We start from the raw sequence: 18,486 nt of genomic DNA, 5'->3' as shown, positions 1-18,486 counted from the left end.
ATACCCTTTGCCCCATTATTTGTTTATCTGATGGGGTAACACCTAACAACTGTTGGCAAAGATCTCCCCAATCCAAACTTGTGTCTCCAGTAACAGCTTTTCCATCAATAGGAATTCCAAGCTGGTATGCAACATCTTCTAGTGTGATGGTGCACTCTCCATTAGGGAAATGGAAAGTGTGTGTTTCTGGCCTCCATCTCTCAACCATTACTGTTAGAAGATGATTATTGATTTCAGCTCTTCCAATATTCAACAAGTTGGCAAAAGCAGTGTTGCGAATAACTTGTAACACTTGTTCAGAAGGTAGAGTTTGCCATAAATTGTATCTAGCACGAAATAGAGTTTCTTCACCATCCCATATAGAAGTAGATATATGTTTTTCTTGACGTGTTAATAGAGAGGTGTTAAAAGGGTCTGGACCAAAATATTCCATTGCTTATTTCTAGTATAGTTTGACTGTCTTATTACCACTCTGGTATAATTTTTTAAAATATTACGGAACTAGTATACTTTTTATTAAAATCGTGTATTTTTTTTTTCTTTTTTTTTCTTTGCCTTGGACCGGTGTTTCCGGTCCAGGGTTTTTAAGAATTTTGTTCTGGTTTTTGAGTTGTATGAGTTATATCAAAATTATAGATTATTATTTGTATTATATTTTTTATTTTGTATGATGTAAACTAAGATTATTCATTCAGTTACATGTATCACTTTGAAACCTAAATTGGTGAAGGTTTTTTGGAATTTTAGATGAGTTTTTTGTTGCATGAGTTTTGTATAATTAGGGTTTTTGATTTATACTATATTTTTATTTCATTATTAAATATATGATTAATAGTAATTTGATAACAAAGAATGACATGAACAAACATTTATATTAAAACCATTGATAATTAGAAACATTGAAATACAAAAAAATAAATTACATAGAAAGAAATTAGAAACCTAAAATTTAAATTAAATTTGTAATATTAGTGGCGTCTATGATGTGATGAAGTGCCACACGGGGGTGGTCTTCTTCTTCGCGGTGGAAGAACTCTTAATTCTGGTTGATACACATGCAATTGTCATTCAATGTTTCTTGTCATTGAATCTTCAATAGTGTGTGTCATAGCATGCATGCTTTTTTATGACACAAGAGGCATGCATTGGTCATTCAATGGGTGTAAGATTTAATATGTCATTGCATTGGAATCTGAGTGTACATGGATTAGTCATTCAAAGTGTGTCATATAATACATTTTATTGAAATTCGAATATATTCAAAACTAATTAATGAATAGGAATTTAGGTTAGTAAGAAATTAAAATTAATGATCTTGACCTATATAAATACCACTACCCACACCCATCAAAACACTACAACATTTTTCCTCACTTCTTTATTTTTACTTTGTCTTCATTGCTTCTTCTAAGTCATTTGTTTGTATTCCTTACTTCTTTAAGGTAAATATATTACTTCAATAACTACAACTATTATTAATGTTATAATTACCATTATAATGAAATGTCTGATATATATAATTTTTTCTTTGATGTAGATGTCTATCATAAGAGATATTGTTAGTGATTTCAGTGATGAGGATGACATTGACTTATGTGATGACGTTAATGAGGAGGATGATGATGTTAATGAGGAGGATGATGTTGAGATTAATACTAGTCAACCAGACGGTAACATAACATATATTTCTCCATCGTGTTTTTTTCATGATACTAATTCTCAGGCTGGTCGTGACTATCGACCAGGATTAACTACCTTAAGGAATGAATATGATTTATTTGTTGGGATGCAATTTGAGTCTAAAGAAGCAACAATAGATGCAATTAAACAATTTCATATTCATAACTCTTTTGACTATGTTGTTAAAATTTCAAGGCCACATATATTTGTAGCTCAATGTAAACATTTTGGAGCAGGATGTGAATGGCGAGTTCGTGCATCTTTTAGTGTAAAACGTGGTGTTTGGGAAATAAAAAAAATTGATGGAACACATACTTGTGTATCCACTATTGTTTCTCAAGATCACTCTAAACTAAACTCATCATTCATTTCAAACTGTATAATTAATTTGGTATCCGAAGATCCAGGTATACCAATTAAGGCACTTGTGAAAGAAATTGTAAGTCGTTTTGGATATACTGTAACTTATAGAAAAGCTTGGACTGCGAAGCAATTAGCCATGAGCAGAATTTATGGTGACTGGGAGGAATCATACAATGAGTTACCACGTTGGATGAACGCTGTCCAACATTTTGCCCCGGGTACAATTGTTCGTTATGAAGCATCTCGTAACTATGTAAATGGTGTTGAAGATCCAAATGCTTTCATTCTTGACAGGGTATTTTGGGCTTTTAAGCCATGCATTGAAGGGTTTGCATTTTGCAAACCAATTCTACAAGTAGATGGGACATTTTTGACCGGAAAATACACTGGAACGTTGCTCATAGCAAGTTCACAAGATGGTAACAGACGTATCTTTCCAGTTGCATTTGCCATTGTTGAAGGAGAAACAAAGGAAGCATGGGAGTGGTTTTTTTACAACCTTCGAACTTTGGTTACCCCACAACCAAACATCTGTATAATATCAGATAGAGGTACAGGGTTGTTGGGTGCACTTCGTACCGAGTTGCCTAGATGGTGTAATAGTAAATCAGTTTATTGTATTCGTCATCTTGCCAGCAATTTCAACAAGGAGTTTAAAGATTCCGATCTTAAAGAGAAAGTTATTCAAATGGGTATTACATTTTTCAAATCTTTCATGTTTGGTATATATTTATACATATATTTTAACTTAATTAATTAATTAATTTTTTTGTAGGATATGAGTTAATGCGACCACGTTTTGAGCGGATGCTTAGTGCATTGCGTGAAAAAAATGCAAGGGCAGCAGCATGGTTGGACCATATCCCTAAAGAGGAATGGGCTCAGTGTTACGATGAAGGGAGTCGTTACGGCCATATGACTACCAACCTTGTAGAATGCATTAATGGTGTTTTGAAAGGTTCTAGAGCTCTCCCCTTCACTGCCATTGTCCGAACAACATATTACAGACTTAATTCATGGTTTGTTGATCATAGAGATGAAGCTATTAATATGATTAAGGCAGGACATACATACTGCGAAGAGTTGACAAATGTGATTAAAGAAAATCAACGTCAATCTACATGTCAACTTGTGCGCAGTTTTTCAAGGGAGACGGGGGTAGCCGAGGTTGAAGTTGCTTCTAGCATCACAACCATCAATGTTTGCTACAAATTCAAACACACCAATGTCGGCATATGGTTCACAAGGTTTTTACCGTCCAACTATGCCATCACAACCACAACAAAGCAATGATGAAGATGATGAAGATGATGAAGATGATGAAGGTGGTGAGGAGGAAGAGGAGCAACAACTTAGAAGAGTTGCTAGTGGAAGAGTAGAGAAGTCCATCAACCAGAATTAAGAGTTCTTCCACCACGAAGAAGAAGACCACCCCCGTGTGGCACTTCATCACATCATAGACGCCACTAATATTACAAATTTAATTTAAATTTTAGGTTTCTAATTTCTTTCTATGTAATTTATTTTTTTGTATTTCAATGTTTCTAATTATCAATGGTTTTAATATAAATGTTTGTTCATGTCATTCTTTGTTATCAAATTACTATTAATCATATATTTAATAATGAAATAAAAATATAGTATAAATCAAAAACCCTAATTATACAAAACTCATGCAACAAAAAACTCATCTAAAATTCCAAAAAACCTTCACCATTTTAGGTTTCAAAGTGATACATGCAACTGAATGAATAATCTTAGTTTACATTATACAAAATAAAAAATATAATACAAATAATAATCTATAATTTTGATATAACTCATACAACTCAAAAACCAGAACAAAATTCTTAAAAACCCTGGACCAGAAACACCGGTCCAAGGCAAAGAAAAAAAAGAAAAAAAAATATAGGAAGATCTCGTGCATGGGGTGCACGAGATTTGGAGAGAGAAAATTCAAACACTGTTCCCCAGGAATCGTGTACCCTATACACGATTTTAATAAAAAGTATACTAGTTTCGTAATATTTTAAAAAGTTATACCAGAGTGGTAATAAGGCAATCAAACTATACTAGAAATGTAACTTTTCCTCTCTTTTGTGCTATGCTGTCATGAATTTGTAGAGTTCTCGTGAAAATGTTGACTGCTTAAAGCCTTGTTAAACCAATCGTGTGTCTTGCTGAGTAATAATGAGTCATATTTGTTGTTACAATTCCCAGTACCAAAATTCCTATAAGAGATGATAGCAATTTTGATGTACAAGTGCAAACATGAAATGAGTTCTTCCAAAAGCATCATAAAAGTAAACCTACATTTAATGTGATTACTTGAGGATGATGACCGGTAATATTGTTACACACTTTTGTAGCATTACATTAGAATGTCATCATATAAAGGGAAGTTGCATGTTCCATGTGGGGATTAAAGTAATAGACATAGCAACAAAGCTTCAAAAACAAAAAATTAAAATGAATTACATTTAATTTACTGCATACAAAGATCAAGAAGATGACCATAAGCATTATAATTTTGAAATTCATGCAATTATTTCTCACCTCTTATCTCTTGCCCCTCTGGTTTTAGAAAACTCCAACTAGCAATTGGATAAACATTGTAATGAAATTGCCTACAATACTTGCTACATTCAAAATTGTTGGTTAAAAGACAGCAGAGGAAGAGTAAAACTATTTGTACAATAGATTATAAGCAGGCAAATATTCTATTGTGTTGATATCTCCAAAGGATAGCTCTCTCTCCAGTTTCATTCGTGTTGCATGTAGAACCTCCTGAAGCCATGGAATAATTTGCATTATCAATACATCATTGAACAATATTAAAAAAATTGAGAAGACACCACAAAAGATTAGTGGAGATATAGAAAACAAAGAGAAAGAAATAATACATTAAAATTCATGTAGGAAGCATTCATAGCCAGCCATTGTGCATCCATCATCTTGAAAGCTATACAGTATAGAATATTGAATGCTTCTTCATTTTCTGCAGTAGAAATTAAACTTTTAAGCATTTGGAATAAAAACTACAAAATCAACTGGGATTGGTCCTATTCCTATATATATGAAAGTACTTGAAAGAGACATATTGAGAAATGCATCACATTTACCTCCTAATAACTTCACAAAATTCATGCCCGGAATGCATCGAGGCTTACCTGAAAAATACATTCAGGCATTCAGCAGAGAAGTTATTATAAGCAGTTGTTTTTCTCATTTTTTGATAAAGGGACACATTTCTAAATGCCAAATGCACTGCTGTAAGAATTTAGAAACAAGCTGGTCTAAAACTATATTGAATGTTTATGAATATGTTCTATTGAAAATGTGTTATATCACACTATTCTCATGCTGTAAGGTTGCATCTTTGTAATCCAGCAGCAAAGGGTTCTAGTTCTAGAAATAGTCTATTTTCCTGCACGATAAAGTTGTGTACATCTGACCCTTCCCAAAACCAACAATGCTATAGGGCTCATTCACTAGATGCCTTTGCTCTTACAAGTATTAACAATGGAATTGATGAGTTGTGAAGTTGTTCAATAACCTGAGCATAAATCCAACATTTGTATCAACATGAATGATATATTAATGCCAGCAACAGCAAATGGATATTCATATGTTGCCCGACGCCCATCTTTCTTCAGCATTAGCCTGTGAAAAGTTGCCTTCATTTGAACTTCCATAAAATTAGTAATAATTCAACTTTTCTTCCAAGACATCTAGATATAAAGAAACTAACATGAAGGCATAAAGACAGATCAAAATTCTTTCAGCCTTTCAGGTGCGGAAAATAAAGGGCACAAATGCATACCGGATATGTCCTTGCGAAAAACAGCAGATTTTCAAGGGAAATGAAGCCACATCCCCTAAGGAAAGCAGGTTATCAGCCAAAATACCTTTTCAATAGAAAATTTCATGTGATGAAAGGGTGAAGCATAATGCAACTCTCTTTAAGAATATAGACATGTGAATAAGTGCTTTATATAATACACCATCACTAATCAGAAATTGTCAACTCAGTGTGTGAATGAGTTCGGGGACCACCTATAAGATCGAAAGAATTTGTACATTGATCTTATAGATAGTATGACCTAGTGTGTTTATGCCTTTATGGCACAAGCAACACAGATCTCCAGAGGTAAAGTGGTTTAGTCTAATTTTAGCTCCATGAATTAGGAAATCATTAAGCATGAGCTAAAGGTGGGTTAATGAAATTTTATGCTACTATAAACCTTGGCAGCAGTGCAGTGGCACTGATTTCATCATTTGTATTCAGCAGATTCTCTCAAATGGGAAACAATGAATGATCAAAATGTCATGTGAACTCTCATATGAACATAACTGCATACCTAAAATCAGTTGATGGATTAGGACCTTGCCACCCCATATCTTTCCATTGATCAGATATCAAGCCACTCAGAGAAACATTAGGAAAGGAACAATGCCACAAAGCTATAAGTGCTTCCTGTTGGGATTTAAGGATATTGTTAGTAAAATGTGGTATGAACAAAACCCGAAATGAAGCTTGTATTTTTCAACACAAACTGAATGAATTTTGAGAAATTAAATAATGAAGGAAGCAAGGTAGTTGCATGAAAAATAGAAGTACTTGATGATTAGGGTGAGTCTCATCATAAGGCACTTGCAGCCGTTCTTGAAGCCTTTGAAGACTCTTTTCCTGACATAAACATGAAGCAAATTCAATGAGTCTGTGAATGTGATAACAGTGAAACACATACTAGGATGCATAATTCAAGATTCTGGTTTCCTATCAATTACTAGAATTAAGTAGTTGCACTAACTAAAACAAATCCCAAGTCATTTCATTTTTGACGATTGTCTGGCACAAGGAAAAAACAACAAAAATACCATGACACAATCGCTGTTATTGTATGCATTGACAATATCTAAAACAAATCACCAACTTCCATTTTCCTTTACCTCAACAGGACTCAAAGGATAGTCAACAAACTTTTCAGATATTGATAGCCTCCTAGTGTTTGTACGGCTAAAGAGTCCTCCAATCCATGATCCTGATCCAACCATAGCATTAGCTACATGCAGCGAGGAAATAAAACTTGAATCATAAATGATAAAGGATAGAAACATCAAGTTCTGTGTTGTGAAGAACTTAAGTCATTGTTAGAGACTTTGACCTAGTAAAATTCAAAACTGAAATAAGTTCCTCTAATACATTTCTGCAAATTATCTGTGCTGTTTTCTAATAGTTGAAGCAGAAAGGGAATTCCTTTAAACTGAAAGGGTACTTTATTATCATACATAGGCTTGAAATTATAAAGACTACTCCTAAAGTTAAGTAACTAAGCATCTATATCACCATATTTAGAAGGAAAATGCCCGTATGAGAAAGCATGAAAATCTGCTAATCTAAGTATTTGACTGGAACAATTACATTTTCTCATTCACTCAAACCACAAATCAATTAAGATATTGTTTAAAAAGACCCAACTTACAAGAATGAAAAGAAGCTTGAAGAGAAAAATGTACTCACTAAAACATTTAGCTAACTGAGATATTAAGAGAGTGGAATTTCGCAACCATTCTAACTCTTCATTTTTCTTTCTACATCTCCAGTAAATGTCATCTTTATCAACCTGCATAAGAAATTTCAAAGCATCCTTAAGCAAATAGTCATTAGATAAAGAGAATATGAACAACTCATCATCAAAACTACTGAAAAGTTCATGCATTTAGTTGAGTGGATTATAGAATACTATCTTTTTTTTACAACAATGGATCAGAAAAGTAAAGGAAGAAACACTTTTGTACTAAATGGTAGATAACGTAGGCCTAGAAAAACATTTGAGACTAAATACATTACTGTCAAGAACTTAGGAAAATGAAATGCAAGTCAATCAACATGATAATATATTAAAATGCACAACACAGGTTGATAAAAAGATGCAGCTATTGAAGGATTTAATAGTTTATAGATTCCATTGAGACTCCTACATTATCAGCATCTTTCATAGAAAGACATGAGAAAACTATTGAATTTACTTTGTGAAGAGAGGAGCATAAAGGAAAACAACGTTTATGCTTTCTCAATCTCATGAGGGTCCAATAACCCACAATTATTTTTCATTAGCTCTTTTTTAAACCAAAACTCCAAAAGAAAAAGCAACAAAAAAATGGGTGAGCTATGATTGCGCCCAAGTCACGATCTTCTCCTATAATTCAACCTCCCCATCATTCCTATGATGTTTGTTACACTGATTTCCCTGTAGCAATTAATAGAGATAAAAACTAAATTGGCAATAATTGAAAGCCAAATCTGAAGTTGTAAAAGACATTAATTAACACATAAGAAAAAACATGACAGAGTAATCAAAGGAATCTTTTTTTTTTACCAAACTTTATGGGTATGCTATAGAAGTTAGTGATATGCAAAAGAATATTAGAAAAGTTGGGGTTGGTGTCCCTGCTCTGCCTAGCATTGTCATTTCAACTTTTCTAGCCCACCAACTTTACATACAAGACAAACATTATATACATTTGTCCTAACAATCAATGAAAGCACTTAATAAAGCATAGGAATAAAGAAATTAAAGTTATGTATTGATAGATTTATTAAAAAAATACACTACCTGCCATGTTATACTCCAATTTAAAGGTCATCGGTTCGATTACTGGAAATAACATTTATGAGGAGAGTTTGTGAGAAAATTTGAATTGTTGGGAAGATGTTGTATCACTTGAACAAAAAAAGAGTGAGAATATGCATATAGAAACCTTCAAAGCGTGTGTTGTCACACTAACCTTTAGGTTCGATTCGCCCCCACCAATTTAAGTATATTGGATGATGCAAATGGGATGAACAGTGAATATCTTCAGAGAAATAGACCTTGATGTGTTTTGCACAAACACACCAAACCTATCTTTCAATAGTAGCTTACGAAATTTATGTTTCCTACATTTCTCTGATGCATTGGAGAAATAAAGGATGATTTCTTAGAGATCAAAATTCGGATGTTACTATTATGCCTTCAAGTGTCTCACCACTTGGCAAAAAGAAAACCTTTTGGGATTCTGCACTAGTTTACGAGTGTGTATATATTAAAACAGTTCATTCGGACAAAACCATCCAAGCAGGATCAAACACACAACCCCAACTTCATTACTAATAAACATAACCACTAAACCAATTATCATCTTATTTCATATATCATGAAATCGAAATATGTATATATGCTTTTTATGAATTCAGATGTTTTAGAAATATCTCTCACATAGTCGGTCACATATTTCGAAAAAAAATTAATTCATTAGTCAAAATGGGAAGATATAATTGATAATATTAAAAAAAATATGAGAGGACATGTAAGTGGAGATGTTGTTGGTACTTGGTGGGGCCAGAAAATGGATGGAACCAGGGAAGTAGAAATTTGGCATTTTGTTTGAGATGGAGTCCTTGTGATGGTTTGATTTGCCTATATGGTTCTAGAAATTGGAAACCATACATTTTTCTTCAATGCTGACCAAAGTAGTTGGCTTATGTGTTGCTCAGCATCATTATAATTAGGTATATGCTGTTAAGTCCAATAAAGTATATGCTAACATAAACAAAACAATAATCATGCTGTACAATTTTTTTCCTTATTAGCTATCTATCTTCTTAGTAGTTTAGTAAAGCTATGATTGGATGGATAACAAACAACACCCGAGAGGATAATGTCTGATAGTATAAGAATACTAATAAATTTTTAATATTGGGTAATGTTTGTTGTGGTATTTTAAAAGATATTGTGTCGTTTATGATAATACCGATTATGATGACAATCATTTTTTTTACAAAAATATCTTTTATTTGAAATATATATGATGACATTATTCGTAATTACAAAATCAACACGTGAATGTATATGAATACTGATCCCATAATCAAGGTATACAAATGATTATATTTTTTAAGGAATTATTTCTTCTTTTTTGTCAATTATTTCTCTTGTGAAAGCAATAAAATTTTAAATTGAGCTCTGCATTCTTTAACAAGTTGAAGAAGTTAGAGTTCAGTGTGTGTATGAAAAGCATCGCGTTCAATAGCCTTTTAGAAGAAAAAATAAATCATTGTGTTCAATGACCATTCCATTTTAATATAGCGTTTGGGTCTACATAAATGTGGTTATCGTTTAATTCTCTGGAAATATTGGCTTTCATTCGTGCCAATTTTTCCTACTAATGACTAAACAAACCCAATATATTAAACGAGTGAGATTCGAGAAGAAGGTGGTGGGTAAAAGTAAAGAAAAAGTAATAGGTTAGAAAACTTAATTTATTGGGAAGATGTTGTATTATTGAATTAATATACATTAGAAAAAATGTATGATGATTTTTTAGATGAGAAATTTCGGATGTCATTTTACCCTAATTCACGAATAACTATATACTAACATGGACAAAACCATCCGAACAAGATTGAACTCATGACCTCCAATTCATTGACAATAGGTACAACCACTAAACCAATTGTCATTCTGTTTCCTATATTATGAAACCAAAATATGTATACTCGCAAATGTGAATTCAGATATTGTGAAAATATCTCTCATATAATATACATTAAAATAATATTACACTTTTATCCTTAAAATATAAAGGAAAAAGTCATTTCTCCCTACATTACTAAAAATGAGTCTTACTCATATTATCAACCAACGAATGATCATTATCTAATGTCATTAGCCTCAATTATTAAATTCTGGAAAAACTGATGATAAGGTTTGTACTTTTAGAATATACTTTCATCCCTTATGCCAAGAGAAAATACCATTTGTTTTAACTAATTAACCATAGTTTTACAAAATGACATCTTTGTGTAGCTAGAGATAGCTTGGGAATCTTCACTTCATATATAGTAATACATGAATCATCACTTTAGTAACAAGAAGATAATTTTTTGCATCGATCAAAACCCATGCATGTCTCTAGCATAGTGAACAACAAAGAAAATGAAATCAAATTAAGGACAAATAAAAAAGGCACCATATATGTTACGTGGGGTTGGAGCTTTGAAAAAACTCAATTTGAAGACCGATATATTCTATGGGATAGGGTAGAACTTGTTATGATACATGCACTTGTAAGCCATTGGACATGTCTCAGCCTCTTGAATATAATGGTTGCACAAACGAAGCTCACCATCACCAACATGCATGGCGAACATGACCCACAAGCATGACTGCAATTAATCCGGTAATCTTGACCCTGCTACATGTAATGTGTCTGGTCTCCTTATACCTTTTCTTGTAGGTCTTCCTACCAAATAGAAAAGGTTTTGTTTTCCCACTTTGCTCCCATCTTTTGTATTACCCAACTTAAAATCTGAATGCTCATGACCTACTTATCATAAAAACCACTCACATATTAGACAGATCTTACCCAAAAAAATGTATAGACTGACATCATCAACCGTTAATTGTGTAGTATGATAGTGAATGTATCTTTTGTGATCTCTAATCTTAAGTTCCTATTTTGTTAAAAGCCATGGCATATATGATTAAAGAAAATTAGTTAGAAATAATCATGTAGAGACATGGTTACTTACTCGAATGTGAATGGCTAATGTGTCTTGCTGATATGATTAATGGAGTATAAAGTAAAAAAAGAGCAATCGTAGCAACACACACAGTAAGGCCAGAGATCCTCATCATCATTGCTTCTCGTATCTGTGGCAATTTCTGAGTGTTGTAATGTCCACTTATTATATGCGAGTATGAGAGATAATGTTGAGTTGAGGCAATGGTATTGAAACTGTAATTAAAGTTGTAGTAGTTCAAATTGATTATGTATAAACTCTATACATAAAAGGGTGGTGAAAAGAGACGATGGTGTAGTGAAGCAGATCACAGACAAAAGAGAATGTCACATGAAAGAAGGTAGTCAAGAACAGTAATGCTACTACTTGGTCACAGGATCCTTCGAGCTATTGTTGTTCCTTGAGGAAGAAAATTAAGATCACAGGTAAAAGAGTTCAGAGTGCTTAATTTACATGAATACTGACTTAGAATTTCCTCAGCAACAAGTGCCTGCTTGCTTAAATGCAGTTGTATTAAATTTGGTGCTGTGGCTTTTATATATACCATTAATGTATATATACCTTCTCTGCCCAGGAGTTGTAATTTCTGGCATGGCTTAATAAAAGTGCTTACAATAGCATCCTTGTCTTTTGGATTAATAAAACTGCAAGTGTGCTATAACCTATAATCCTGCTTATTATGGATTAAATTAATCTGAATATCCAAAACTTATTTATCAAAAGTGATGAAAGCTGATATTTATTAACAAAACAAAATTCATGGCATCAGATTATGATTATGACATATGATATGTTGGATAGAATATATCTCCCATCATGGGTTACAGCAACTTATTTGGTTTATTAATTGAATAAATTATAAATTTTCCTACCATTTTTCCTACGAAGTACAACTACTCATGTTTATAAACCAAGACAAATAACATTAGCTTGTTTATAAGTTTATATTATAATTTTTTTAAAGGCTAAAAGTTTGTTGCAATTCTCTTCATTTAATAGAGAGGCAAGTGCTACAAAATAAAACAAAACTCAAAATAAAATATGTAATGATATTTTTATTTTTTTTATTTATCATGAAAACATATTTTTATCATTAAAAATATGAGAAAAAATAATCATTTTCTCTCATTTAATAGAGAGGATCATTGTTACCAGCAAAAGAGTTTACAAGTACTTAAAATCACCCAAATCTAAATTAATAAAAACTATTGACTGTTAGTTTGAGGAATAAGAGTGTTTTTAAAAATCTAAGGTAGCTTCCTGTCAAACATGCCGAGTTTATTTAATGTAGATATATTTATAGGAATTTGAATTCGAGAACCTTGGGTACATAACTCCAAGTTAATTTATGCACTTAGTGGTTGAGTAATAAATGTTGCATAAAAAATAATTGATTTTTTTATTCGTTCATGAGTGTTTTCATTGACATGGATTAATCCAAATTCAATATAATGTTTTGATAAGAATGATATTAGATAGTAACAAAACGTTAATTCATGAAAAAATGAACTATTCACTAATTTTATTCTTCTAGAAATTAAAGAGAGAAAAATAAAGAGTAAAAAAAAATATTATTAAAAGGTTGTCATGCCTTGTTGAAGTGTTCCAAAGCCTGTATAAGTTTTCAGCTAATAATTCCAATCCAAGAATTCCGTTAATATGAAACAAATAACTCTCAATAATATGCGTATTACCTTCCAGATGGAAGGTGTGCAAACAAAAATAAAAAAATTGTCGTTTTCAGTCAACATGAATATTAAGTATTATGGTCAATGGTCAACAATATTAGCTCGAAACTTTAGAGATAAATAAGAGATATGGATCACTTGTCTCGTTTAATGTCCTCATCATATCAGAAAATTTGTTTTGATTAAAATTAAAAATCATAATAACATAAATTAATATTTATACACTATATGTGAAATTTGATTAGTTTGATATATAAGGACAAGATTTTCTTGGGACAAGGGATTCTTGATGATAACTGTGACACCAATAGACAAAAGAAAATTGGCATTTTTTGTAATGTTTATAGTTTTAATCCTTAAAAAAAAAGTCTTTGTAATCACAGCCCATATTTGGGGATCATAGTTTCTCTACTGTAATTTAAAGAGGAATAACTTTTATGATCATAATTTGAAATATGTAATCCATATTATATCTTATGTGTCACACTTTATGTACTATAAGTTATAATTGATCAAAAAAATATTTAATAATTAAATTTTAATTTAAATATATTTTTCAACCAATCATAATCTCATAATATGTAAAATGACATTTAGTGTGGTACAACAGATGTGCACTCTTTAAAATAGGGAACACATTTTTTATCCCATAATTTATGTTATTCCATACGCCACAGCTATATTATGATTGACATGTATTTTAATATATGAAGATTGAAACTTTTGTCACTATTTATGAAGTCTTCTCTCATATTTTCTTTTTACTGTAGTTTTATATAATTGTTTAGGAACTAAAATATACAGTTTTCTATAAAATAATAAACTAAAAATAAACAGTTTTCCTATAAAATAATGGACTAGAAGTAAATTAAAATTAAAAGCTTTTTATATATGAAAAAACTATTTAATTTTTTTGTTATTTGAAATGGAACGCCATTATAAACATCAAATATCATATATATTAATTTGAGTATGAATGAGTATCAAAATATCATGTATGCTTTACTGGAAAGTATATGCATCAATTTTACTAGTTGTGCATCATTCATATTTAATAGACTCTTTGTTAAATATTTAATTATGCATAATTCTTCTGCATAGATATTAGGTTTCATTTTACAATAAAACGTGGATGTTGTCTAAATGTCTTTTATAAATAATCAATTTCAACTCCACAAGCTAAAAGTAATAATCAATTTCAGAAAAGTGTTACAACTACCAACCACTAGATTTTGTAGCTCTTCACAGTTGACGGGAATGATGCAAATGCGCACGCCAAGTTAGAAGAAGAACGAGTTTTACAGTCAACAACCAAAACGTGCTATAGAGTACAGACACAAAATGTGGGCCATGCACAATATAAAAAACACAACAATGTAACAATTTCACAACCATAAACCTTAATCACCGAAGTTGTGTTTCAATTTTCTAACTTTGTAGCCATGAGTACTCTTGTCCGAAACACCACCTTGGCCTTTAGTCGCAGACACAGATATGAGCCTCTTGGTCTACGTGATAATGAGAATTTGATCAAATCTATTAGCTATAGACGAAGAAGAGCCAAGCAAAGAAAAATCTTTCTCACAACTTACAAGCTATCTTCTTTAAATAATGATTTTGTTTTGGAGACCAAAAAGTCTAAGCTGAAGATAAAGAAGGTTGCTGTTAAGGTCAAGAAAATTATGGCTTCAGTTTTGATGTTCATGCGAACTGGTTCTTTCAGATCTTGCCGTTCTAGTTCTGCCATCTCTGCAACTTCCCCTGTATCTAATAGGAGGTGATATTGAAGATGTGATGAAGATTTGAAGTGTTTAAGATGATAACTTTATGGTCTTCTGAATCAGTAATGTTCTTGGCTGTGTAATTGTGAAGAACAATGACCAATGGATTTTACTAGTCTTTGTGTGGCTGATAATGGGAGGTGGGAAAAGGGTATTATTTGTTTTGTATATTATGCTTAATATAATGTCTAGATTTGTAGGCTTTAGATGCAAATATTGTTTGCTTGGCCTCCTTTGACATTGATTATCAAAGTAGAATTTCATAATTCAAGTTCTAAAGCTTGTGGAATCTGTTTCTAAGCTATACCATACATAACACTAAATTTATCTATTCGGCTTTAGTATAGTAATTTTACAGCACAAGGGTTCCACAATTTACATTGCTTGTATTCAGCAGTTACTGGCAATCCAATAGGAGTTCTAGCTTAAAATGTGCCAGAGACTTGAAATCAAACTCAGTCACTATTTTGAGAAAGGATTGTGGATGTTGTTTAAAAAAGAAAACTGAAGCACCAAAAACAAATTGCAAGATGCTAAAGAAACATAGTTGTTTCATTTGACTATAATTGTGAAGGACTTAAGTTTCTGAATGATTACATATTCCATCAGCTACTGTTTTTTTATTATTGGAGTTCAAGAGACAGGGATCATGCATACCCCTTTGCCCTTGCCCAACTTTTATGTTATAAAATGTTCTTTTCCGAACATTCTTTTACCAAACTTGAACCAATGTTTGACCATGAATCATGAACAAAAATATACAAGTAAGCTTGTGCTCTTTGTAACTCATTCATGAATCACAGTTTGAACTCTAAGAATTCAAGTCTCCCAAAGCATATCCTATTTAGTTCAGAATCTACTTATGCTAAAACTGTTTTCCTTCAAATGTCTGTCCAAATTGCCAGTTTGGAGGGGCTACATTATAAGATGTGAGTGTTCTTCCACTGTTGCTAGTTACCTCAAATGACAAAGGCTGATGTTGAAGGTTAACATTGCAATGCCAGTTTTGTCCCCAATTCCTTGCCATGGGTACCCATCCTGTTCTTGATCCCTTCACTTTCACAGCAGCCACTTCACCATCCATCCCAACATTGGTAATCAGGACTTGATAGAAGTGAGAACTTCCACTCATTGTGAATTTCAAACCACCACTTCTTTGACACTTAACTCTGCAAGAAAACAAACAAGAACAAACTTGAGAAAACTTTCCCTCTTATCAGCAAGATACTTAAACATTATCAACATGGTTCAATCTATATTCATCATTGAAACATTCTCTTTACCTTTTATACTGAACAGGCACTATATCAGCTTTTCTTTTTGCAATTTCAGAAAATGCAACCTGTGACATCTCAAAATGTTCTCTTGGAAAATTGCACCAGCCACCATAATCTTCTGAAAGCCCATAATTTGGAGGACAGAAATCTGTTGCAGTAACAACTACAGATGGACTTCCAAGCATGCACCACAAGATGTGGTCAACACATCTAATCTCATAGCAAGCCCCACAAGCACTCCCTCTACTGAACAAAATGGTGCTTAACCCAGCACTATATTTTCCATAACTTGCTTTGTGCAGGTCTCCATAACCACAAGCTCCTTCTGCAACACATTCACAACCACATTAAAAAAAAGAAAGCTCAATGCACGAGTCTTACACTCACTCAAGAATAGTAGATGTATGCAACTTTATCCACGCAAATAGAGAGAGACTATTTCCAGGATTTGAAGCTAAGGAGGAAGAGAAGTACCTGTAATAAGTGACCCCTCAGTGTCATTAGTGTATGTTGCAGTGGCTTTCTTCCATTCTTCATCCATGTAAGCAGCAATGTTGCATGAATGTAGTAGAATCAAGTAGAGAAGTATAGACTGAAGAGCACACATTAGAAATAACGGCATTTAGAAATTGATTATTAGTTTAAGTTGAAATACTTCACTTTTAATTGTGATATCTTTTTGACATATGTGGGGGACTAAACAATGAGAAAAGGGTTTATCTTTCTAACTACAAATGAAAAATGATCTTGTTTCTAGAGATGGGTATCGAGGCATTGACAATTTTGACCAATGGATATTTATTTTTCCACATTGTGGGGACAATGAGCTAAGCCGAGATATAAGGTAATTTATTGCATATTCCAAGGTGGCGTGGCCTTTATTGTTTGCTTCTATCCTTTTTTATTGTCTCTTCTTTTTAGGCTTAGAATGGAGACTTCAAAAGAAGAGGTTGGAGTTTGCAATATGGATGCATTTGAGAGAGAAGGGTTTATGGCTTTTTGGTGGTGGCAGACACTCAAAGCAGAAAGCTATTATAGAACACTTCAATGTGAAACCTTGACTGCCAAGGGAATGCTTTAGTAATCATTTTGTTTCAGAAGACATGCAGTGTTTTAAGGAGTTGATTAGTTGATTTACACTTTGTTCTTTGTTTTCTTTTTCTTTTTAGAATGAATTGTTAATGATATCTAAATATAATTTTATTTTACTTGTAACCCTCCATTATTCTCATATTCCAATAATAATGAAACTCCTAATAGTTGGAGGTTCTCCAATCGTAATCTAGTCTAACAAGTGGTATGAGAATCGACATGTGGACTTAAGGGAGAGTGGATCAGAAAGTGTATGCTATCCACACTTGATGGAGAGATTGTTGAATTTATTCAAGTGTGAAGTCTCACATTATATACAAGAGGAGAAGTAAAAAACTTTATAGAAAAGATTCATAGAACTAACACATTAAGATTTTGTTTCAATGGAACTCTTGAGTAATTAGAGGCTCCATGTTTTTTTGAACACTGATAATGTTGTGTTACATTATGAAGCAAATAGTGTTAGGCTTTGTATGCATTCTCTCGTAATCAATTAGGCACGACTTGGTAGCCTTTTCAGCTTCCAAACTAACAAAGTAAAATCAAGCTGACTAATTATGATACCCCTTCCTCACACAAAGCTAAAGATAGTAAACTTTTTAAAGGTAAAAAAAAAGATATTTTTTAGTAATTTGTGTGATAAATTAACCAGTAATCAATCAGTTAATTTGAAGTATGTCATTAGAATTTTTCGACATTATTCAAACACCATTATGGAAAATAAATAAATAAATTCATTCCTTCCAAAATATTTGTTCACCTACATAATAAAAAAATAAAAAATTGCTTCGAAAATATGCATGCTTATAAGAGAGGTAAATGATGAGAAATAAGAATAAAATTTAAATGCTCAAATAGCAAATTAGATATGGTTTTTCTGAATTTGAATAAAATTAATTGTTGTTATCTTCCTAAACTATTATTTTAATTAAAACAAATATAGAGATACCCTATGTCCTAGAGGATCACCCGACCATGATACTCCATAATCCATATTATCGATTGTGTAGAGCCATTTGAAAGAAGGGGCACAAATC

The 18,486-nt window shown here is 32.3% G+C and overlaps 4 protein-coding genes and 1 pseudogene across 7 annotated transcripts; 2 read left to right on the top strand and 3 right to left on the bottom strand.

Moving 5' to 3' along the window:
- LOC109355181 (ELMO domain-containing protein A) lies at nucleotides 1,253-8,530 on the bottom strand. 4 transcript variants are annotated; one of them, XM_019598173.1, is made up of 11 exons: nucleotides 8,029-8,413; nucleotides 7,568-7,670; nucleotides 6,997-7,109; nucleotides 6,665-6,733; nucleotides 6,405-6,520; nucleotides 5,867-5,921; nucleotides 5,600-5,720; nucleotides 5,166-5,213; nucleotides 4,947-5,041; nucleotides 4,680-4,830; nucleotides 1,253-1,265 (listed from the first exon to the last, which is right to left on the bottom strand). In XM_019598173.1, the coding sequence occupies exons 1-10, from the start codon at nucleotides 8,128-8,130 to the stop codon at nucleotides 4,729-4,731; spliced, it is 924 nt and encodes a 307-aa protein (XP_019453718.1). In that variant the 5' UTR covers nucleotides 8,131-8,413; the 3' UTR covers nucleotides 1,253-1,265; nucleotides 4,680-4,728. The 4 variants fall into 4 exon arrangements, with proteins under 4 accessions (XP_019453718.1, XP_019453720.1, XP_019453719.1 ...); XM_019598175.1 differs by lacking the exons at nucleotides 1,253-1,265; nucleotides 8,029-8,413 and adding an exon at nucleotides 8,427-8,530 and having other exon boundaries at nucleotides 4,365-4,830; XM_019598174.1 differs by lacking the exon at nucleotides 1,253-1,265 and having other exon boundaries at nucleotides 4,365-4,830; nucleotides 8,077-8,414.
- LOC109354016 lies at nucleotides 1,538-3,336 on the top strand. The gene is made up of 2 exons (XM_019596371.1): nucleotides 1,538-2,735; nucleotides 2,819-3,336. Exons 1-2 carry the CDS (start codon nucleotides 1,538-1,540, stop codon nucleotides 3,334-3,336), a joined length of 1,716 nt encoding a protein of 571 aa, XP_019451916.1.
- LOC109355184 lies at nucleotides 10,982-11,760 on the bottom strand (annotated as a pseudogene).
- LOC109355185 lies at nucleotides 14,639-15,375 on the top strand. The gene has a single exon (XM_019598177.1). The coding sequence runs from the start codon at nucleotides 14,742-14,744 to the stop codon at nucleotides 15,078-15,080; it is 339 nt and encodes a 112-aa protein (XP_019453722.1). The 5' UTR covers nucleotides 14,639-14,741; the 3' UTR covers nucleotides 15,081-15,375.
- Nucleotides 15,615-17,539, bottom strand: LOC109355183 (expansin-A16-like). Its single transcript, XM_019598176.1, has 3 exons — nucleotides 16,832-17,539; nucleotides 16,364-16,682; nucleotides 15,615-16,249 (listed from the first exon to the last, which is right to left on the bottom strand). Exons 1-3 carry the CDS (start codon nucleotides 16,977-16,979, stop codon nucleotides 15,946-15,948), a joined length of 771 nt encoding a protein of 256 aa, XP_019453721.1. The 5' UTR covers nucleotides 16,980-17,539; the 3' UTR covers nucleotides 15,615-15,945.

The sequence above is a fragment of the Lupinus angustifolius genome, chromosome LG08 (assembly GCF_001865875.1).
Source record: "Lupinus angustifolius cultivar Tanjil chromosome LG08, LupAngTanjil_v1.0, whole genome shotgun sequence".
NCBI lineage: Eukaryota > Viridiplantae > Streptophyta > Magnoliopsida > Fabales > Fabaceae > Lupinus > Lupinus angustifolius.
This window is presented reverse-complemented; position numbering and strand designations above follow the sequence as displayed.